Source organism: Thalassophryne amazonica, chromosome 19 (assembly GCF_902500255.1).
Source record: "Thalassophryne amazonica chromosome 19, fThaAma1.1, whole genome shotgun sequence".
Lineage (NCBI taxonomy): Eukaryota > Metazoa > Chordata > Actinopteri > Batrachoidiformes > Batrachoididae > Thalassophryne > Thalassophryne amazonica.
The window spans coordinates 21190799-21215839 of record NC_047121.1 but is presented as its reverse complement, the minus strand read 5'-3'; the positions used below and the strand labels follow the sequence as shown (position 1 = coordinate 21215839).

General features: G+C 41.6%; 1 protein-coding gene across 1 annotated transcript in view; it reads left to right on the top strand.

Annotated features, from left to right (window-relative positions):
- Positions 1-25041, top strand: part of syne2b (spectrin repeat containing, nuclear envelope 2b) — a 498820-nt gene that overhangs the window by 319370 nt on the left and 154409 nt on the right. The window contains 6 exon segments of the mRNA XM_034159894.1: positions 1484-1684; positions 4201-4374; positions 9769-9900; positions 11783-11976; positions 15914-16052; positions 16282-16515. Of these exon segments, the coding sequence (XP_034015785.1) occupies positions 1484-1684; positions 4201-4374; positions 9769-9900; positions 11783-11976; positions 15914-16052; positions 16282-16515 (1074 nt within the window).

Here is a 25041-nt window from a genome sequence, read left to right as displayed (position 1 = left end):
TGTTCAGCAACTAATGGTTTGATGAATATGGGGGTGTGTGTGGAGACAATTCACCTCATTCACAATGTGACAGAACTTAACGATGCGCTGTTACGTGCAGTAGTGTGCAACAATGCGGAACATTATTATTGACCGTGTGTAATGTTCTGATAATTCTCCAGCAACACGTGCCATTAATTGTAATGCATGGTAACAGGTTTCAGCAGTTCCTGAGGACACCTGATGCCTCTGCCCTGAATCATCACATTCGTAATCAGCATCTAAGAATGTATACTCTGTGGCATTCGTGACTTGCCGTTGTTATGTGTAAATGCAGCTTAAGACATCAGACACTGCCCCAATCCATCTATTGATCTCACACCCCAACTTGGCCCCACTCATGAAACCAGAGACACTTCAGCTACTTTATCTGGGGCAATTACTATCCCCTGTCCCAGAAGGGACCCTTTTCTGACGGAGGACCATGGTCTTAGATTAGGAAGTGCTGATTCTCATTCCAGTCCCTTCACACTCATTCTCAAACCTGCTCAGCGTGCGTCACTGCCCGATGAAGCTCGTAGAACCTCATCATCCACATCTGTCTGTGGCGGTGGACTACAATTTTATCACGTAGTATTTTGAACGATGTTTATTACAGAAAGTATGAAATAGTGAAAATGGGTTCACATTCACATGCAATGTCAATAAATATTCAAATGGGAATTTTTATTTCTATATCTATTTCTATATGACATGACACTTTTTTTCACACTGGACAAAGGCATAGTTTCCTGGTTGTGTGTTGCTAAACCACAAGAAAAAAAAGTATTTTGGGAAAATGTTCACAAGCATGAAACTTGAAACTAACTAATATTCACTCTTAAAAACAAAATGTGATATGTATTCAATCTAGTTATGCGAATCAGTCTCACAAATCTTTAAAACATTGTTTAAATGGGAAGCATCCAATTAATTGCAACAATTTGTTTCCATTTACTTTTCTATTAAAAAACAACCATGTTTTGTTGGACTGGTTGACATACACTATCATTCCAATGGTTGGACACATTTTTCTATCCATTGAAAGGGGAATGGGAAATTATGTCCAAACTTTTGTAACTACATTAATTAATGCATTTGATATTCTTCAGAATATATAATAAAGCAGTAATAATGCAGTGTGGTAACTCACACAAGAGATAAGGTTAATTTGTATTCCAAATATCTTGTGTCTGTGATGATTTTGCTTTGAATCATCTTGTGGCGAAGGCCAGGGATGAATGCACACACACAGATGGAGCCCATCTCTCCTGCTACCACCTCATTAGGAGGTAAAAGTGAGGCACCTGGAGGACTTCAGTTTTAATGCTGTGAGGAAAGAACCTGGCCACCCTACCTCTTCATGCCACAGACTGGGACTTGTGCCACTCTTAACTGATGCATTCCCAAAGTTACCTGCCTGTATTATAATCTTGTTGTTGTTGCCTGTCTCTCTCCTGTCCAGGGTGAACTGGACGCTGTGGTGCACGGTGTGAATGCTTGTTGTGTAGAGTTGAGGAGCAGCATGGAGCAGCAGCACCACTTGGAGAGGCTGGTCCACAGTCTGGAGGAGCTGCTTATAGTGGGCTCTGAACGCCTCACAGAGCAGCCAGATGCAGAATTCCACAGTAGGACTCAGTTCGAGAACCAGCTCAGCGCTCACATGGTCAGAGACACAAACACGTAATACAGATTTGATGTTCTTGCATTGATCTTGTCTTCGCATCTTCCAGTGCAGGTTGAGATGGTTAAAGGATAGATTATTTTTCTTACCAACCCAATGTTATGTAAAAACATTGTTTGAAAGAAAGTGTCTGAGTTTGACAATTGGAAAAATTCACTAATTAGGAATGAATGAATTAACTGGGAGCAGCATGGTGGCTTGGTGGTTAGTACTATTGCCTCACAGCAAGAAGGTTATGGGTTTGATTCCTACCTGGGGATTGACTGTGTGGAGTTTGTGTGAGTTCCCTCAGGGTGCTCCAGTTTCCTCCCACATACAAGAATGGTTAAGTCAAACTTTAACCTCTTAAACCCTAGAGTCCCCAAATTTGGGGACTTGCCCTGTTTTGGAACATTTGAACACTCATAACTAACCAATGCTGACACCAACATACACTTATTATACATCAAAATGTCAAGCGAAGTCTCCTCTACAAAGGTATCCACTTCAATCACATATCAACTAACCACAGCTGAAACGCCTAGCAAATAAAGACATAAATCGGAATAAATTTTCTTGGGAAAAAAACTAATTTACTCCTACCAAGTATTATTTACTTTCATTTTTTTGCATCCACAATGTCCCCTAGGACCTGTCTTTTAGCTGATCCAAACTTTTGCATTTTTGACCTTGTACAAGCTGAGAGATAAATCATAATGTATGGGTATGTGATTTTGGTGAAACAGGCTCTAGGGCTTAAGGGGTTAAATTGACTGTAGGTGTGCGTGAATGTGTTTCTGTCTATACCAGTGGTGTCCAAAGATATCCCAGAAAGCACCAAGAAGGTGGAGGTTTTCTTTGCAACCACTGACTCCAGCATGTGATTTCACTGACAAACTCATCCCATCTGCTCAAAGTGATGTTAATCAGTGATACCTGCTGGAGTCAGTGTTTCTGGAATGTCTTTGGGCACCACTGGTGTATACAGTGCATGCAGAAAGTATTCTCAGCGCTTAACTTTATCCACATTTTATTATGTTACAGTCTTATTCCAAATTGGAATAAATTCATTTTTTTCCTTCAAAATTCTGCTCACAATACCCCATAATGACAACATGAAAAAAGTTTTTATTCATTTATTTATGTATTTATTTATTTTGCAGATTTATTTAAGAAAAAAAGAAATCACATCATCACATCGCCAATTGTAGGACCTTTATACGTGAACAAGTGTGTGTCATTCCAAATCATGTCCAGTCAACTGAATTTATCCTAGGTGGACTCCAGTGAAGCTGTACAAATATGTCAAGGATGAGCATTTGAAAAGGGATAAACCTGAGCTCAATTTGTAGCTCCATGGCAAAGACTGTAAATGCTTATGTACATGTGATGTTTTTATAAATTTGCAAAAATCTCAACAAACCTTTTATCACATTGTCATTATGGGGTATTGTGTGCGGAACTTTGACTAAAAATTTCATCCATTTTCGAATAAAACTGTAACATGACAAAATGTGGAAAAAGTACTGCACTGTGAATACTTTCTGGATGCACTGTATGCGGCCCTGGGAGAGACTGGGGTCCTGTCCAGGTGTACCCCGCCTCATGCCCAAAGATTGCTGGGATAGACTCGAGCTCTTTTGTGACCCTTAACTGGAGGAAGCTGATACAAAAGCCAATAGTATATTGGCTTATAGAACCCTGAATCACTTTTTGAACATAGCTCTGCTCAGGTTGTTTACCATTGATGGTAAACATGAATCTTGCCCTATGGGTCATTTGTAAAAATTTTATTAAAAAATACCGGGAATGTTGTGGAGTAAAGAATATAATAAAAGTTCAACCAGGCTATATGCATAATAAAGGTACATAAAACATATTGCAAGCTTCTTTGGTGATGCTGTAAAATCAGAGGTGACAGTTTTTTTTATAATTAGCAAAGGCAGGTAACACACAGCTATTTTGACTTCAATTGAACAATTTAATAATGGCATCACTTTAATACATGATGTAAGTCACCAGAAAAAGAACATATAAATGACTACACACTGCAATTTCACATTTCAGAAAAACACAGTTTCAGTTAATATGACAAAGGTTTAAAACTTTTTAGTGTTTATTAAGTAGAAGTCACATGTACAGGAAATTAAATTGACTATAACAATTAAACATCTTTAAAAAGTAAAACATTAAAACAATTTGAAAAAGTGTGTGTTTATATAATGCAATATGGCAGAATTACAATTGTTACTATATGCACAGATCATTTGTGTTTAGTGACCACTATTCATGTCATTTTAAATGCCACACAATTTACACTCAGATTCAAATGGTTAGTGATTTTTTTTCTTTAAAAGAAGAAAAGGAAAATGTTCATTCACTTCTTTATTTGTTGATTTCATAAGGCTTTGGAATAAAAAACAAGTTTCTTAAATTTATATAGTGCCTAAATATCATCTCAACAATTACAAGTTATTCATTTCTTTATCAATTTTTATGTATTTTTTTTTAATGATCAGAAATTCTTCCAGTTCCTGGGGAGTCACTTTAACATCCTTCAGTTCTTGATGTCCCGACTGCCCGAGAGTGCCGTCCAGAGGTGGGAGGGTGCAGTGACGGTTTTCCAGGCTGAGGTGGAGCGATTGCAGCAGCTTGCACTGGAGAAAGGAACAAATATGCAAATAACCGCAGAGGTAGTACCTGTAAATTATAGTTTATTTGTTTACACAGTGAAACATGAAGTATGGATGAAATGAAAAAATAAAATCAACATGAATGATGTTTTTACTTGGAGTATGGCTTTATTCTCTTGAAACACCAAGAAAGTAACTCGATATATTGTGCAAATATTGGAAACACTGGAGAGAAATGTCCCATGAACGTCTTAGTGTTCCATGTCTATACCCTTGCTGTGAATTGTGGCCTCTTAATGCGCCTAACACCTCGCAGACACTGGACTATTTAATTGGACTGGTTCTATGTTAATGGAAGTCCCTCCTGTGGTGCCCTTAGAATAACATTTTCTTTGGGGACTGCCCTTAATTTTTTTGACCTTTAGTCATAAACATTATTTCCCCACCTGCTGTGTCCCTTAAAGACTTCAGCCAGATAACCTGTGTTACAGTGTACTGAATCTTAACATAGATTTCTTTGTTGTGAAAAGGCTGCCATTTGGACCTAGTTTGCACTCCTGTGTTTTTGACCCAAACCAGTCTTATTCGAACATAAAGTATGTTTAACACAACTTAATGTTATATTTCACTGTGAGGGGGTCTACAGCCTTTATCCGGAAAGTACGATCTGGCCATTACAGACCCCATTGTGTGCACAGCATTGAGCACAGACGTTATGTTTCATGACATAATGCACAATAACTCATACATAACCCACTTCATCATCAGCCAAAAACAAAACAGACAACAAAATAGACAGTTTAAATCTAACCCTAACCCTAACCCTAACCATGAGCTCTAAATGCTTACTGCAGAATGCACATTGCACGTGCATGAACATTTATAGGATTATGCAAGAAATATTGTACATAACTTTTCGTAATCTGCAGAACTGAAGAGGTAGCGCACCAAAATTGCACCATGCAGAATTTCTACAGTCATAGATGCCCCACAGTTTGCCCCACTCAGATCAGGGAAGCAATTCCACAACATAAAAGCCCACCCCACCCCAGTACCAACTGGATTTTAAACAGCCATGGGCAGTGCAATTTTTTCATCTCAGTTTACACTGTAAATAACACCTTATGATGTCTTATGCACCTTATTGCTCTTATAGTTTATTTTTATTTGTTTTATTTTATTTTTATATATAATCATTGTCACTACTGATTGGTTGTCACTAGAGGTGGGCGATACCGTGAATTTTGGTATTGATCCGATACCAAGTAAATACAGGCCCAGTATCGCTGATATCAATACTGATACCTATACTTTTTCATATTTAAGCGTCATAAATCCAAAGGATCCAAAAGACCTCGGATAGAATTTCACCAAACATTGTATGTGACAAATCAAATTACAAATCACAATCAACATTTTTTTTGAAAAAAATATCACAACACAACTTAAAACAAAATCTCCTGAGGTAGAGGGCTGACAAACCACAATACAAGGGTGCGCTGCTCCGTGTTGTGTTACACAGCGCAGTGCTGCTCTTACAGACAAGAGAGTAGACCTTGATGAATCTGCATGTGCAGCAGTCAGTGCGTGCAGGAGAGAAAAAAGCTTGAGTATCGATCTTTTTACATGAGGATCATTCAATATCAATACCAGCGTTGGTATCGATATTATCAATATTAGGATCGATCCGTCCACCTCTAGTTGTCACGAATGAAGATTCATTGTTTATTACAACGACAATCTTCAATTGCCTGCTCCAGACAGGTCTACCATCCACTACCACACTCTCTGCCTATCTTCATAATTGATGTAAATGAAGTCCAAGACAAATTCACTGATACATTTGAAGTGTTCATGTACCCATCTTCTGATTTGTTTATTGGCAACTGGCTGTAAAATTGATATTAAAGTTAATTCTGGTATTAGTCTGACGGCTAAGGGACAAATTTTAGGGGAATCATGCACTTTTATACAAAAGCACCAAAACTTTCTCAGAGGTACTTTATAGTGTCCTGAAGTATATAAGATCGGGAGACATTGAATCCATAAATGTCTACACTCTAAAAACTTGGGTTTAAGAGAATAACCATTTTCATTTTTGGATTCCGGTTGCTTTTCAGTCGTGTGATTATCCGATTGTGATTGTGCATGAGCTGGACCTGCCCCAACATGTCCTGGAAGGCTTCATCACGGCGCTGCTTTGCGCCATGCAGCTCCACCGCGACGCGCGCTGGAGCCGCTCCTCTTTCCATGACAAAAACTCCTGTAACAGTGGAATGTGCCGTTCATTTCTAAACTGGATGGTGTCTTGATCCGGTATGTCGTCTGACTAGCACAGGAATTGTGAAAAGAGTGGACATCAGCATTTTTTCGGCACATTGAGACAGACGTGCGGAGGAATTCCGCACGTCACGGTGGAGCTGCATGGCGCAAAGCAATGCCATGCTGAAGCCTTCCAGGACATGTTGGGGCAGGTCCAGCTCATGCACAATCACAATCGGATAATCACACGACTGAAAAGCAACCGGAATCCATCACCTTTAAGCCGTCCTGTGAGACCAACACCGAGGTGGTTTTGTGCCGCGTAATGAAGGGCTCCGTGGCGTGTCCCTCCCTTTTCTTTCCATGAAAAAAAACTCCTGTAACGGTGGAATGTACCGAAGCCTTTTTGCAAAAGTGAAAGTCAGACGAGGTCCCGGATCAACAAAGCCTTCACGTTGGAAATGATCTGGTTGTTCCAGCGGGGTGTCAGCCTGTCGATGGGGGCTGGGAGCACACCACGCTCTCAGCAGTTGTGGGCGGTCTTTAAACCATCTGGATCACTCCTTAATCTGTGTAATCCCCATAAAATCGTCCCTGAAAGCCATATTAATTTTCCAAACGGTGTCCACCTGGAGGTCTCTCACAGTTTCTGGAAAAAAATTGATGCAGCAAAGCTCCAAATCGTTCAGACATGTATTCGCAATAAAAAATAGACGAGAGGGGTGGACCACACCTCACTCAAAGCCTGCTCACAGGTGAATGGCGCAACCGACAGGCGTGAAAAAACTCACGCATGCGCACGAAGGTTCAAGCTTGGCTGATGCAATCACATGTGATTCAAATCCATATGGTTTTTGAAAAAAATAAAAAGGTTGGATACTTTTCTAACAGACCTCGTATTAAGGCTAAGTAGGGATGCTTCTTATGTACTTCAGTGTGCTTACACTCTTAGAAAAAGCGTTAATCTAGGGAAAGTGACTAAATATTGTCTAACTCATTGTGAATATCAATATACCTATGCAATATAGCTGTTTGCGAGCATAGGGCAAAGGAAAGATGCTACTCATGCACTCTAACATATTTACACTCTAAAATAACAACAGTGTTTGAACGGAAAGAAATGCTTTTTTATTAATTACAAGAAATCATTTTTGTTTTTATGGCCATAACCATTATTATTATTGTTGTTGTTGTTGTTATTATTTTATGTTATTGGTTTTAAGACGATTATCACCATATGTTTTTAACTGAAAACATTGTAAATACCTGGTTGGCAAACTTCTTAGATATGCACAAATGTTTCATGAATATTTTTAAAAAACTACTCTCTACAGCTTTCATGCTAGGAAGATCACAGTGACCTAATTTTATGTCTCAGAGGTAGAGGACTGTTAAAGATCCCTACAGGCCTGAAATGAGTCCTGTACCTCTTTCCATTTTGAAACATACCACCCTGCTAATGTATAAGGATGTACGATGACGTATGACGCCACACGATGGACGATACATAATCACATAAGCTCAGTATAGCTTTGCACTAGTTGCAGTAGCCATTCTCTACAGCTTAACACTGTCCAATCTTGATCACTGGCCCCCTACATAATAACCATATGATCGTATTGTCATATGAATAGCAAAATATACACTGAATTATAACCATGCAAACACCCTTTAAAAAAAGGCAGGATACAGGGCTAAAATCAAATGTCTCCCGCTTTGACATGACTTAATATAACCTAAAGAGTCCCTGGACAAAGTTTGGCGCTTTTGTAAAAAAGTGCACGATTCTATCCCTTAACTGCTGGACTATATTTAGTTTGTCCAGTCAAGTATGGGTTCTGAAAATAGAGAAATTGCATGAAATGAATATAATTCCTGAATCGTTAATGCAATATTTGTGTTAAACCCCTTGAATTAAAGCTGCAAATCGACACTGCAGGCACATCTTGATTTTTTCAATTTAACTACATTACAGTGGTGCAGAGAGGCAAAATTACCAGAGATGGAAAACTCAAGTTTAAGTGAATAAATGTTATACCACCTATTTGTTCCATCCACCTACTAAAACCAGCTGATTTTACATAATTAGCTCAAATCCTCAGACAGGTAGATGAGAGAATAAATGATATCACATAATTTACTGTATCTGACTGTATGTGAACTGCTCTGTCTATTTGACTCAGACCTGGATAGTGGCAGAAAATTAATGGAAGGTAGACACAGTACATGATAGAACTTTTTTTTTTTCTACCTCTCAAAATTCCAACAGTTAAAAATGACTATATGGGGTTGAGACATGGGCAGTGAAGTGAGTGTAGGAGAAGGATTTGAATGTGACAGAAATGAGAATGCTGAGACAGCTGTACAGAACAGAAGATTAGATTTTTCCAGTGGAGTTTTCCCTATGTATGTATAATCTTATTAGTAGAATCATAAAAGTAGGAAAACTTTGTCAGTATTTACAGGAAAGCACGTTGAGATTTGATAAGAAGAAACTGAATATGTCTGCAAAAGAGAGGAAGGTGTTGAGGTGATGAGAAGAATAAAGGAAGAGTTGAACAGAAAAGAGACTGAGCGAGTCAGAGGTGCAGGACTGTGATGAGAAAGTCCATCAGAGAGAAATGTTGATCCCTTATAAATGAAGAAAAAGCAGAAAAATGATCAATAGGATCCCTTTTAAAGTTTTGCACGGAGTCATTTGGAACTTGAAAGTTTCCAACATGCTGCTGTTCAAATAAGACTTTACCACCTACACACAATAATCCCTCCACTAAATCTCACGTTTAACATTTTGAGATGTTCCACAAAGATCAGGGAATAGAAAAAACTAGGAGGGCACTCAGTAGAGCGCATACCTCCGCTACGCCACATATCAATATCGAAGGATGTGGATTCACAAAAGGGCAAAATATTACATTATGCTATATTCCAGAGTTTAATCCGGATCATCACCAAATTTTAATCGATTGACCCTGGACATATTTCTCATCATTCCACCAAATTTGGTTCAAATGCGTTCAAAACTTTTTGAGTTATCCTGTTAACAGTCAAACAGACAGACAAATGCCGGTGAAAACATAACCTCCTTGGCGGAGGTAATAAACCTGCCTTCAAACGGCATAACTGATGGTGTTAATTATGCTGTTACGTGTGAAAGGACTCATTTTGTTGTTGTCCATGTGTGTCCTTTAGATGTGGCTACAGTGGGAGGAGGACAGCATCTGGTCAGATGCCCTGCTGAAAGACATGGAGACTTCATTTCCCAAGATGCAGAAGGGCAGTGATTTTGGCAAAGAGATATCAGAGAATGTCTCTGTCTACCAGGTAATCTAATATTAATTGGTGTGTGTTGACTGTGACCAAAGGGGCTTATTGTTATTTAAAGATAGACAGCTGACCAAGAGAACAGACTGTGCTGTGTTTTGCAGTGATCATTGGCCTCAACTGCAGACTTGCTTTTCTTGTTGTACTTTATACATTAAGCCAAAACCCTAATTACCTCACTAAAATACAAGCGAACAGCTTATTTTCTGTAGGGGTACATGATGCACCTTGGCTTTGTTGTAAGCTATTACCCAAAGGGACATCTCTACCTAAAACTTATTTTGGTTTGTATTCTCATTGAAATATGTCTCTTTTTCATTTGAGATGACCTCAGTGTTGCAGCTCATGTATCACGGGGCCATAGTGTGATCTGACCATTGTAGTACATCTCAGACTCTGCTCATCTTGGTCTTATTTATTCTTGCTGCCTTCATATTGAAATTCTGATGATGTAGGAAACTAAGGACATGGTACACCTGGTGGTAAAAATGGATGATGCATTGTTCCTTTGAAAAAGTGGAATAGCTTTAGCATTTCAGGTTGGTACTAGAGAGAAGATAAAGCAAAAATAAATAAATAAAAACAATAAGAAGCCCTTTTCTGAAAATTATCTTCCACAATGGTGCTTACATGCAAATAAATGAATGTACTGGAACCATTTTCCTTCCCACTGTAGCCAAGTGCTTGCTCACAGGGGGTCGTTTTGACCGTTGGGGTTTTACATAATTATTGTATGGCCTTGCCTTACAATATAAAGTGCCTTGGGGCAACTGTTTGTTGTGATTTGGCGCTATATAAAAAAAATTGATTGATTGATTGATTGATTGATTGATTGATGATGTTGTTCTACTGAATGCAGCTGATTTTACTAGATTGTATGCATAGCCTAGGCTGGTCATCCAGGTTAGGTCAGGTCTGGGAGCGTCCACCACACTATTGAACCACAATGGCATCCACCCAGGCAGACAGCAGGTCCTTTCTCATCACTCGAAAAATAACCACATATCTTTTACATCTAGGTGATAAGTGAGTGTCCCCTTGTCCTTTTCCAGTTGGCGAGGTCCTCAGCACAAAGATGCCTGTGTTCCAAATCATGCATAAACAAATGTTCCCCCACTATGCAAGCAATATCCCTCACTTGAGTGTCCCTACGGGCTGTCTTCCACAGCTGATTTGCTTGGTTGTTTATGTTTTTGCTGCAAGAAATATTTGGTTGCCGAATTACGGCCTGAAATTTGGTGTAAGTGGTGGTAAAAGTAGCCTTGTAGAACACCGTAAACACTTCAGAGCACTAAGCTCAGAAGTATCACTTGCATTGTGAGAAAGTGTCAGCTTTGACATTTTGGTCATGCATGATCCAGCACATAGATGCCTAAGTGTTGAGGACCATAGTAGCCGGAGAAGGCCAAAGAGACGCCCGCACTTCACCTGGCTGTCTCACATAGATGGTTATTTTAGAGATGTTGGGGATGAATCGGTTGTCAGCCTGAGTGGTTGTCAACCAGGACCCAATGTGATTCAGTGGTGTGGTGGATGTGGCACAGTGTAGCACCAGTACATGGTCCCAGACTTAATTTGACATGTCCTCCTGTGCCCTCAGCGACTAAACCAATGTGGTACATAAATAAAAATAACAATAACAGAGTTCTGATATCAGTTTAATATTAAATCATGAGAGAAACAGTTGACAAAGTGCAACTGAAGGTGATGAGGTCACTTTTAAATATCATTAATGAGTCACTGTAACGTTTTCTGAAAAGTAGAGGTATGACAACTCGGTTGACTTTCATTTTGAGTTGATAGTGATGCTTTTTTGAAGAATAGCCAGAGGACTGGATGTACGTTGTTCTGCTGGAGAACATTCATTTTGTGTCTGTGCCAGGAACTGGATGATGTTCTGGAGAGGAGCAAGGCACCGTTCAGTCAGATGCTGGAGGAAGGTCAGGAGTTGCAGAACATGGGCTGTAGAGGAGTAGGTGTGGCCACGCATGACCTGGAGGCACGGTGGAGATCCCTTCACAGGAGGGTGGAGCTTCATCGCATCAACAATGACAGGAACAGGAAACTGAAGAAGCGGTGAGAGGACAATTCTTCATAACAGTAATAAGTGACAACCCAGGAAACAATTTGATGTGTTGAAAACATCTTAAAACATTTTGATTTAGTTGGTAAAACATTTTGGGGAAACATTTTGAAAAAAAAATAGTGTAGACTTTCCGAAACATTTTGAAAATACGAGGTCTATTAGAAAAGAAACCGACCTTTTTATTTTTTCAAAAACTATATGGATTTGAATCACGTGTGATTGCGTCAGACAAGCTTGAACCCTCGTGCGCATGCGTGAGTTTTTTCACGCCTGTCGGTTGCGTCATTCGCCTGTGGGCAGGCTTTGAGTGAGCACTGGTCCACCCCCCTCGTCGGAATTCCTTTGTCTGACTTCTTCCTGAGAGACTGGCGTTTTGCTTGATCAAATTTTTTTCTGAAACTGTAAGGCACATCCAAGTGGACACCATTCTAGAAATTCAGACGGTTTTCGGTGAAAATTTTAACGGCTGATGAGAGATTATGGAGTGTTACTGTCGCTTTAAGGACTGCCCACGGAGCCCCGAGCCACCGTCGTCAGCCTGTTTCGAGCTGAAAACTTCCAAATTTAAGCCAGGACGTCGTGAGAGAACAGAGAAGTTTCAGAAGAGCTCGGGATCAGCAGTTTATCCTGACATTCCACTGTTAAAGGAGATTTTGTAATGAAAGACGTGCGGACGGATTCGTGCGTCGGCACCCAGCCGCTCATTGCGCAGCGCCACAGAAAAACACCTCTGTTGGAAGCATTACAGGACAAGTTTGAACATGCCCAGCTGTTAAACAATTTCTCGGATACTCACTCGACTGAAAGCCATCGAAAACCGCCTGAATCTTACGAATGGTTACCAACACGGAGGTGTTTTGCTATGCGCTGGGCCATGAGCGGCTGGGTGCCGACGTGTGAATCCGTCTGCACGTCTTTCATCACAAAATCTCCTTTAACAGTGGAATGTCCGGATAAACTGCTGATCCCGAGCTCTTCTGAAACTTCTCTGTTCTCTCACGACGTCCTGGGTCAACAGAGGCTTAAATTTGGAAGTTTTCAGCTCAAAACAGGCTGATGACGGTGGCTCGGGGTGCGGCGCGCCGTCCGGCTCTGTGGGCAGTCCTTAAAGCGACAGTAACACTCCATAATCTCTCATCAGCCGTTAAAATTTTCACCGAAAACTGTCTGAATTTCTCGAATGGTATCCACTTGGATGTGTCTCACAGTTTCTGAAAAAATTTTGATCAAGCAAAGCGCCAGTCTCTCAGGAAGAAGTCACACAAAGGAATTCCGACAAGGGGGGTGGACCAGTGCTCACTCAAAGCCTGCCCACAGGCGAATAACGCAACCGACAGGCGTGAAAAAACTCACGCATGCGCACGAGGGTTCAAGCTTGTCTGACGTAATCGCACGTGATTCAAATCCATATAGTTTTTGAAAAAAATAAAAAGGTCGGTTTCTTTTCTAATAGACCTCGTATTTTGGAAAATGTTTTGTGGCAGTGTTTCCAAAATGTTTTGGGTATATTACCACAAAACATTTTGGGGAAATGTTTTGGCAACATTGAAATGTAGAATCTCCATAACATTTTGAAAATGGTTTGGAAAATGTTTTGTGGCAACATTTCCAAAATGTTTTGTGGCAGTATTCCCAAAACATTTTGGGGAAACATTTTGAAAACAGTGTCTCCAAAACATTTTGAAAATGGTTTGGAAACTATTTTGTGGCACCATTTCCAAAATGTTTTGTGGCAATATTCCCAAAACATTTTGGGGAAACATTTTGACAACATTCAAATGTAGACTGTCCAAAGCATTTTGAAAATGTTTTGGAAAATGTTTTGTGGCAACCAGTGATGCCGGTTACTCTAATCTGACCACTTTTTTTAGTAACGAGTAATCTAACGCGTTAATCTTTCCAAATCAGTAATCAGATTAAAGTTACTTCTCCAAGTCACTGTGCGTTACTATTATTTTTGCATTATGGGTCGATAGCAGCATTAAACTTGATCTGTGGGCAGGAGGTCGGGGTTCGACTGAACTACACACTTTAAGCGAGCTGTGAACTTTTCATCCACGGTTTTCTGCAACAGCTACAACTCGTCCTCACCTCTTAAAGCACAGTGACAACAGCACACCTGCACTGAGCTTTACAAAGACATTTTTATGCTTTTTTTTCTCTGAGCTGCTCCGTATCTGCTGCTAAAAACAGCTGATCCTCCGCGACGCGTCAACAACTAACACTATTTTCCACTCAAATGCACATAAACTCTCTTTCTGAGGACCATATGATGTGAAAATGCAATAAAACCTTCTTACCTGTAAATCTGGTCATGTTTTCTGCATAAATAAATGTTATCCATTCTTTGTGCTCAAACGCCAAAGCAGGGGCGAATCCAGATGGAATGGGGGCGTGGGGCAGGGATGTCCCCCCCCCCCCCACACACACACAACACCCCTAGATTAAAGGTCCGGTTTTGAAGCCTTTTTTTTTTTTACTACAACTACTAATACTACTTAAAATAATAATAATTTCGACAAGTAAAATGTTTATAGAGAATTGAAATGTTAGAAAAATGTTAGAATGAATTTAATAGTTACATTTATAAACAATGTAGGTTAGAAATTGCAAGTTTTACTGTTACAGTGCTGTCAGCAGTTAAATATGAGGTCAAGAAAGAGGTCTTTATTATACTTTTTATAAAACAAGTATTTATTTTCACTGAAGCCAAGACAGGGTGACTATGAAGTGAGTTTTGGCAAAACAGGTATCATTGTCATGTTGAGGTGGCAGAGGGTTGTTGTCAGCAGTTGGGGAAAGTAACTAAAAAAGTAACTAGGAATCTAACTTAGTTACTTTTCCAATTGCGTAATCAGAAAGTAACTAAGTTACTTTTTCAAGGAGTAATCGGTAATTGGATTACTTTTTCAAAGTAACTGTGGCAACACTGGTGGCAACATTTTCAAAATGTTTCGTGGCAACATACACAAAACATTTTGGGGACATGTTTTGAAAACATTAAAGTGTAGACTCTACAAAAAATTTTGAAAATGTTTTGTGGCAATGTTTCCAAAATGTTTTGAGGAAACATCTTGAAAACATGGAAGTGTAGACTCTCCAAAACATTTTGAAAATATTTTGGAAAACGTTTTGTGGCAATATACCCCAAACATTTTGAGCAAACATCTTGAAGACATGGAAGTGTAGACTCTCCAAAACATTTTGAAAATATTTTGGAAAATGTTTTGTGGCAATATACCCCAAACATTTTGAGCAAACATCTTGAAAATATGAAAGTGTAGACTCTCCAAAACATTTTGAAAATGTTTTGTGGCAATGTTTCCAAAATGTTTTGTGGCGGGGAAACATTTTGACAACATTCAAATGTAGACTGTCCAAAGCATTTTGAAAATGTTTTGGAAACTGTTTTGTGGCAATGTTTCCAAAATGTTTTCTGGCAATATACCCAAAATATTTTGGGGAAATGTTTTGAAAACATTAAAGTGCAGACTCTCCGGAACATTTTGAAAATGTTTTGTGGCAACATTTTCAAAATGTTTTGTGGCAATATACACAAAACATTTTGGGAAAACATTAAGAAAGCATTAAAGTGTAGACTCTCCAAAGCATTTTGTAGATGTTTCGGAAAATGCTTGTGGCCACATTTCCAAACTTTTTTGTGGCAATATACCCAAAACATTTTGGGTAAACATTTTGAAATCATTAAATTGTAGACTCTCCAAAACATTTTGAAAATGTTGTGGAAAAAGTTTTGTTTCAACATTTCCCAAATGTTTTGTGGCAGTAGAGTCTCCGAAACACTTTGAATATGATAGGGAAAATGTTTTGTGGCAACATTCCAAAATGTTTTGGGTATATTGCCACAAACCATTTGGGGAAACGTTTTGAATTAAAATAATAATATAATTGAATTTTAACAAACAGGTTTTATCACGACTCTGTTCGACTGATTGCCTGGATGAGTGGAGCCAGACAGTTGATTGACAGATGGAGTCGAGTCATGGTTTTAAGCAGTGAGACCAGAGGTCTAGACCAGATGCGTGAGGACTATGATCAGTTTGTGGTGAGTTATAAAGAGAAATAAACATTTGTCCATGCAGTCTGCAGCTATTTCTGTATAACTTCCACAAAATGGAAATACTTTAAATTGCCATAGGTTGTTTTAACATTTCGTACTTTGAGTCCCTGATGTAGTTACTGAATCATTTATAGCAAAATCACTAACTGTGCCTTGGTCATGCTTGCTTGCTTTAAAAGTGTGTTGCTAGAACAGGAGTGTGTTCTTACAACAGGACTTTACCAAAGACTTGGAGGTCAATTCTAAACTGAAGGCGGCACTGGTTGCTGTCGATAACCAGCTGAGAGATGCAAACAACAACTCCAGATATTCAGAAGACCAAGCAAGTTCTCCATCCCAGAGATCAGATCAGGAAATGTGCCCAGTTCACATCCAGCTCAGACAGATTGAGCTAGACTGGTTCACTCTGCTCGACCGTGTTCCTGTCATCCAACAAGCTCTGCATAAGGTGAGGATTTTGTAACTTACCAAAGCAGAAAGAAAGTTTATCTCCACTGAAGCACTTAATTTTGAAATTTGTGTAAATACTTAAACAAAATGGGACTCTTTAGTTATTGTCCTCGGTTTCTTTAACAATGGTAACTTCTCTCATGAACTCCCCAAATATAGACACCTTATTAAATGTCTGGCCAGAGAGGAGAGAACTCTAGATCACGGTTACACAGCTATGAAAAATGCTTATCATGTCGTGCCCTGTGCCATACTGGGCCACTCTGACCATGCCATGGTCCACCTGATTCTTGCCAGGCAGAAACTAAAACTTTGCAAATCTGTACTGAGGACAACAAAACAGTGGAGCAGTGAGGCTGTGGAGGATCTATAGGCATGTTTGGAATACACAGACTGGGATGTGTTCAAGACTGCCACCAACAGTCTGGATGAGAACACAGATGCTGTGACCTCATACATCAGCTTCTGTGAGGACTGCTGGATACCATCAGGCACCACGGTGAGGTACTGGGCAGCACTGTGGCTTAGTGATTAGCACTGTTGCCTCACAGCAAGAAGGTAATGGGTTTCATTCCCACCTGTGGCGTTTCTGTGTGGAGGTTGCATGTTCTGTCCCTGTGTTTCCGTGGGTTTGCGCCGAATTCCTCCTACATTTAAAGACATGCAGGTCAGGTGAATTGGAAACTTTATAATTGTCCAGGTCTCCCTTGCAAAAGAGGTCTCGATCTCAGTGGGACTAACATGGTTAAATAAATAAAAAAGAACAATGACAAACCCTGGTTTAATCCTAAACTCAGACAGTTGAGGCTGCAGAAGGAGGAGGCTTTCAGGAATAGGGACAAAGTCAGGTTTAAAGAGTCAGAGTATAGGTTTGGGAAGGTGGTTAGGGAAGCTAAATGGCTGTATGCTGAGAAACTTCAACACCAGTTCTCAGCAAATGACTCTCCTTCTGTTTTGAAGGGGCTCAGACAGATCACCAACTACAAACGTAAATGACTGTGATCTGGCCAACAAGCTGAATGCGTTCTGCTACAGATTTGGAAAACAATTGGACAGTCTGTATACCATTCCTCCATGATCACCAGCTCCAACCCATCAGTACCTCTTCTCCCACCCCAAATGGGGTCTGCTCCCCCCACCACACTGTCTCTGGTGCTCACAGACATCTTCAACACCTCACTGGAGACATGCCAGGTGCCAGCATGCTTCAAGACCTCCACCACCATCCCCATCCCCAAAAAATAAAGAACCAGAGGACTTAATCACTACAGACCCACCACCCTGACCTCTGTGATGATGAAAACCTTTGAGTGCCTTGTCCTCACATACCTCAAGGCCATCTCTGACCCACTCCAGGATTCCCTGCAGTTCACCAACAGAGAAAACAGGTGTGTAGACAGTGCTATTAACATGGTCCTCCACTTCATCCTTCAGCATCTGGACTCCCAAGGAACCTATGCCAGTATTTTGTTTGTGGACTTCAGTTCTGTTTTCAATACAATCATCCCAGCTGGGCTGTAGGCCAAGCTCTCTCAGCTTGGTGTGCCTGACTCCACCTGCAGGTGGATCACTGACTTCCTGTCTAACAGGAGGCATCATGTGATGCTGGGGGGACATGTCTCCGACACATGGTCCAACAGCACTGGACCCTCCCAAGGCTGTGTTGTTTTTCCTCTATTCTTCTCCCTGTACACCATCCACCACCAAGTCCACCTCCAGTCACCAGTCTGTGAAGCTCCTGAAGTTTGCGGATGATACAGCCCTCACTGGACTCATCTCAAATGGAAACAGGTCTGCCTACACATGGAAGATCGATCACCTTGTGTCCTGGTGCAGACAGAACAATCTAGAGCTTAACACCCTCAAGACAGTGGAGACGGTTGTTGACTTCAGAAACAACTTAGTTCTTACCATTTCCATCAACCTGTGTGACTCCCCAGTCACCATTGTGGAGTCCTTCTACTTCCTGAGGATTACCAACACCCAAGACTTGTCCAAAGCTGAACGTCAGCTCTCTCGCCAAGAGAGCACAACAAAGAATGTTCAACCTGCCAAAAAACAATGATGGTACAATTTCTACATTGCCATCATTGATGCTACCCTCTTCTCTTCCATCACCGTCTTGTATGCATCCATGCAGCAGAGAAGGTGATCGACTGCAAGCTGCCATCCCTACAGGACCTTTATGCCTCCAGGGCCCTGAGGCAAGCACTGAAGATTGTGGCTCATTCCCCTCAGACAAACTTTTTGTCAACCTCACCTCTGTCAGGAGGCTGGGGTCCATCAAGACCAAAACCTCAAGACACAAAAACAGCTTCTTTCCATCTGCAGCTGGCCTCATAAAGAATGTCAGAGACCAGAGAACAGAACAATACATAACTTCAATCAAAGGACTCTGCAATCAGAATCAAAAATGATGATCAGGATCAAACATGAGTGATCAAGATCAAAGGTCATCAATCAAGATTAATGTTCAGGATTAAATATTCATGGTCACAATCAAATATCAGCAATCAGGAATGTAAGTAAGGAATATAAGTAGTGATTAGTTTCAATGGTCAGCATTTATGATTACCTTTAAGGATCAATGGTGAATGATCAGGATCAAATATCAAGCTCAAAGGTTAAGAATCAGGTTTAAAGTTCAGGATCAAATATTTGTGATCAAAATCAAAGGTTAGTAAGCAGGATCAAAGATATTCAGAATCTCACGACTGCCGATCCATATGTGTATTTTAATTTAGATCTAGATGATATTCTAAATCAGGTGAACAAAAACATATTTTTGAACAGTAGAATAAGGACTGGAATATAGTTTGGGGTTTACCTTAAATTAAAGGTGACAAAGTAAGATCTAGGCACTCACAATTTACACTATTTTGAGTCAAATATGTAATAACTACTTAAAAATATTGTGACCCTATACAATGAGTCTAGGTTGGCACCTTAATATTCACCTTTTTTTTTTGTCTCTGGCCCCACATGGTATTCCAAAATATAAATGCGACAGTCTGTCTCACCAATTATTTTGAATTATCCTCACTGTGCACCTGAAAGGACTCTTCTCTCTGATATTGGTGAGAAAATGATTCTTCCTCCTGTCTGGGTCTCTTCAAATGTAGGTGTGGAATCCATTAGCTTAGCGGGGAAATTAGTGCAGAAAATCCAACTATGGTGATAGCACAGCTCATCTGCCAGGGTTGGAATTTCAACAAGTTGAGACTGTGGCCTGCTTCCGTAGACATGTCCATAAAAATCATAGAGGGATATGCTTTGCAAACTTAATACCTGTTACTACATTGGATGATGTTGAAATTGAGGATGTCCCAATGGTTTTTCCAGCATTATCAAAGATTTTGTGTCTGCTACCTACAACTCATGTGGAATGTCTCAAACCTAAACCTACTTCTAGGCATCTTATATATGCTACTCTGGAACCACGCCTAAACCCAAACAGTCCAACTGTCAACCCCACTGAGGTCCTTAGTCTGAGTCTCATTAACATAAGATCACTATCCTCTAAATCATTGTTGCTTAATGATCTAATTATTGATCATCACTTAGATATGATTGGGTTATGTGAAATCTGGCTTAAACCAAAAACTGTCCTCCCCTTAAATGAGGCCTGCCCATGAGCATATACAGTTAGTCACATCCCTTGTAGTGCAAAGCAAGGCTGGGGTGTTGCTCTAATTTATAAATCTACGTTTAGCTTATTAGCTGTTGGGGGTCACAAATATATAATAACTCATTTGAGCATCAGATTCTCCACTCTGCTCAGGATATTATGCATTGCCAAGGTCAGAAGAATAAAAATCAACCATATTAGTTTGCCACCTGTCGTCCACGCTCCTTTTACAGCACAAGATTTCCTGGACTACTTTGAGAAGAAAATAGAAGACATGATGTTAAACATATCCCAGCATGCCTTAACCCAACCACTACTCCCTGCTATTGAGGTGGGCACCATTACTGAGGTATTACCTAGATTTACAGAATTTGAGAGTATCTCTCTCGGCATGCTGACGAAACTCGTAATGTCAACAAAAAGCACGACATGTTATTTGATCCTATACCAACAAAACTGTTTAAGGACCTGTGGCCCACTCCTGGGCTGACTGGGCTGGAAATTATTAATCTTCCTTTAACTTCTGGATCTGTTCCTAAATGTCTCAAATCTGCAGTGATTAAGCCATTATTTAAGAAACCTAATCTTGACCCTATCCATCCATCCATTTTCTTACGCTTCATCCGGAGTCGGGTCGCGGGGGCAGCAGCTCAAGCAAAGCCGCCCAGACCTCCTGATCCACACACACCTCCTTCAGCTCCTCCAGGGGAACCCCAAGGCATTCCCAAGCCAGCCGAGAGATGTAGTCCCTCCAGCGTGTCCTGGGTCTTCCCCGGGAACTCCTCCCAGTGGGACGTGCCCGGAACACCTCTCCAGCGAGGCGTCCAGGGGGCATCCAGAAAAGATGCCCGAGCCACCTCAACTGACTCCTTTCGACGTGGAGGAGCAGCGGCCCGACTCCGAGCTCCTCCCGAGTGACCGAGCTCCTCACCCTATCTCTAAGGGAGCGCCCAGCCACCCTGCGGAGGAAACTCATCTCGGCCGCTTGTACTCGCGATCTCGTTCTTTCGGTCATGAGCCAAATCTCATGACCATAGGTGAGGATCAGAACGTAGATCGATCGGTAAATCGAGAGCTTTGCCCCCTACTCAGCTCTCTCTTCACCATGACGGTCCGATACAGCGACCGCATCACTGCAGATGCTGCACCGATCCGTCTATCGATCTCACGCTCCATCCGTCCCTCACTCGTGAACAAGACCACGAGATACTTAAACTCCTCCACTTGAGGCAAGGACACTCCACCGACCTGAAGAGGGCAAAGCACCTTTTTCCAGTCGAGAACCATGGCCTCGGATTTGGAGGTGCTGATTTTCATCCCGGACGCTTCAGCTGCAAACCGCCCCAGTGCACGCTGAAGGTCCTGATTTGACGAAGCCAACAGAACCACATTGTCCGCAGACAGCAGAGACGAGATTCTGTGGTTCCCAAACCAGACCCCTCTACACCCTGGCTGCGCCTAGAAATTCTGTCCATAAAAATAATGAACAGAACCGGTGACAAAGGGCAGCCCTGGCGGAGGCCAACGTGCACTGGAAACAGGTTTTACTTACTACCGGTAATGCGAACCAAGCTCCTGCTGCGGTCGTACAGGGACCGGATAGCCCTTAGCAAAGGACCCCGGACCCCGTACTCCCGGAGCACTCCCCACAGGGTGCGCCGAGGGACACGGTCGTGACGATGGGATTGAGGAGATCCTCGAAGTACTCCTTCCACCGCCCGACAACATCCCCAGTCAGGGTCAACAGCTCCCCACCCGCGCCGTAAACAGTGCTGGTGGAGAGCTGCTTCCGCCTCCTGAGGCGTCGGACGGTTTGCCAGAATCTCTTCAAGGCCGACCGATAGTCCTCCTCCATAGCCTCCCCGAACTCCTCCCAGACCCAAGTTTTTGCCTCTGCGACTGCACGGGCTGCGGCACGCTTGGCCTGCCGGTACCTGTCAGCTGCCTCTGGGGTCCCACCTACCAACAAAGTAGTAAAAGATCAAGGACCGCGAGGTCGCCCGATATGGCGGAGCCGGGGTCCCACCCTGGAGCCAGGCCTGGGGTTGGGGCTCGCGCGTGAGCGCCTGGTGGTTGGGCCTTAGCCCATGGGGCCCAGCCAGGCTCAGCCCGAAAGAGTGACGTGGGCCCGCCCTCCTGTGGGTTCACCACCTGCAGAGGGGGCCATGGGGGTCGGGTGCAGAGAGGATTGGGTGGCAGTCAAGGGGTTCCACAGAGGTTTGTCTTAGGCACCCTGCTTTTCTTCCTTTACATAGCACCCCTTGAGCACATATTGCGGTGCTTTGGGATTACCTTTCACTGCTATGCTGATGATACTCAGTTATACATGCCGATAACTGCTGATAATCTTATCCACATAAAATCCTTAGAAGACTGCCTTGCATCAGTGAGAAGATGGATGTCTAGAAGCTTCCTTCTTTTAAACTCTGATAAGACTGAAATGATGTTTCTTTGTCCAGTGAGACATCGGCATCAATTTGACGAATTAACGCTTAGCCTAGGCTTAGGTGTCATACATCACATGGACAAAGTGAGGAGCCTCGGGGTGATTTTTGATCCTACATTGTCCTTTAAGATGCCTTTTATTGTCATTGAATAAAATTCAACAAAATTTAAGTTGCAGCTTCACCTTGTCTAGCGTAATACGTCATACAATAATTTAAGACAAAAGACAAAAATACACATTCAACTATATACACAGAGAATACAGTAGGCAGAGAAAAAAGTGCTGTATGCATAGCAGCTCTATATATAAAAGTGCTGTGTGCATGACAGTTCAATAAATAAAGTGCAATGTGCCAGGAGTTGCAGACCCTGTAAATAAATAAAGCAGGCCAGGTATACTGAATGCATGATTACAGTCCCTGAAAAAGTGTGTGTGTATGTGTGTACGTGTGTGTGTATGTGTGTACGTGTGTGTGTGTGTGTGTGTACGTGTGTGTGTGTGTGTGTGTGTGTCAATAACTACAGAGTGGTGGGGTGTATATGAAAAGCAACGGGAGTGGGGGCAAGGGCTAAAGCTCAAACAGCCCTAGGAAAAAAACTGTCTCTCAGTCTGTTTGTAGTGACCCTTATATTTCTGTACTGCTTGCCTGATGGAAGCGGTACAAACAGTCTGTGGCCCGGATGACTGGGGTCCGCAGCGACAGATTTGGCCCTTTTCTTGACATGACCCTCATAAATGGAGTCCAAGTCTGGGAGGGGGCAGCGTCAGATTGTTAACTGAACACCACTGAATTTGCCGCTGGACCGCCTCTCTGTCGTGGGTTTCATTATTATCTGAAATGACACCCACTGCTGTGGTGTCATCTGCAAACTTCACAACTGTGTTTGTGGGTGAATGGCAGTACAACCGTGTGTGCAGTGAGTGAAGAGGTTCTGGGCTAAGCACATAGCCTTGCGGAGTGCCTGTGTTAAGGACCAGAGAAGACGATGTAAGGTCACCTATTCTCATCACCTGAGGCCTATTATTTGACCTCCACATTAGAAATGTTACGAGGACTGCTTTCTTCCACCTGCAAAATATAGCAAAGATCCATCCCATCCTGTCTATGGCTGATGCTGAGACCCTGATCCATGCATTTATCTCTTCTAGATTGGACTACTGCAATGTTTTATTTTCTGGTTTACCACAGTCCAGCATTAGGGCTCTCCAACTGGTTCAAAATGCTGCAGCCAGACTTTTTACACCAAGCAGAAAATTCAAACACATTACACCCATTTTGGCATCCCTTCACTGGCTTCCTGTTCCTGTGAGATCAGATTTTAAGGTTCTGCTACTAGTCTATAAAATTGTTCACGGACTGGCACCTCCCAACCTTGCTCACCTAATTAAACCTTACCTACCGGCCCGGTCTTTGCGTTCTCAGGGTGCAGGACTACTTTGTGTCCCTAGGGTGAATAAGAAGTCTGTGGGTTATAGAGCTTTCTCTTATTGTGCCCCTGTTCTGTGGAATGATCTCCCTACATCAATAAAACAGTCAGATTCTGTGGAGACTTTCAATCCAGACTTAAGACGCACTTATGTCCCCTTTCATATGGCTAGCATACTGGCATAGTTTAGTTCTACGCTTTTTACACTTTTAATTCATTTTATTAGGAAACGAATGATGCCGCGGCCTCAACTTTACCTAAATTCTGGGTCTTTTAGTGAAGCTTAGGGCTCGTGGCCGGCGATCACCTTAGTATTTCCTGTTTTTTCTTGTTTAATGCTGACAAATTATACTGTATTTCTTGTCTTTCTGATGCCTGATTCTGTTTTTTTCTCTCTGTTTAAGGAGTAACTCCATCCAGAGATGGGTGTGGTATTTGTACTGGAGACCAACCTGTCCTGTTCACCAACAGCATTTCCTCTATATTCGTTTTGCAAATTTGTTCTGGATTTATGTCTGGAGCATGATCCAAGCAGAGGGTCATCCCTTTGAGTCTGGTCTGCTGGAGGTTTCTTCCTCAGAGGAAGTTTTTCCTTACCACTGCTGCTGGCAGTTAGTAAGGTTAGACCTTACTTGTGTGAAGCACCTTGAGGCAACTCTGTTGTGATTTGGCACTATATAAATGAAAATAACTTGAAAAATTGAAAATCACTCAAGGCCTTATATACTCAACAAAAATATAAACGCAACACTTTTGGTTTTGCTCCCATTTTGTATGAGATGAACTCAAAGATCTAAAACATTTTCCACATACACAATATCACCATTTCCCTCAAATATTGTTCACAAACCAGTCTAAATCTGTGATAGTGAGCACTTCTCCTTTGCTGAGATAATCCATCTCACCTCACAGGTGTGCCATATCAAGATGCTGATTAGACACCATGATTAGTGCACAGGTGTGCCTTAGACTGCCCACAATAAAAGGCCACTCTGAAAGGTGCAGTTTTATCACACAGCACAA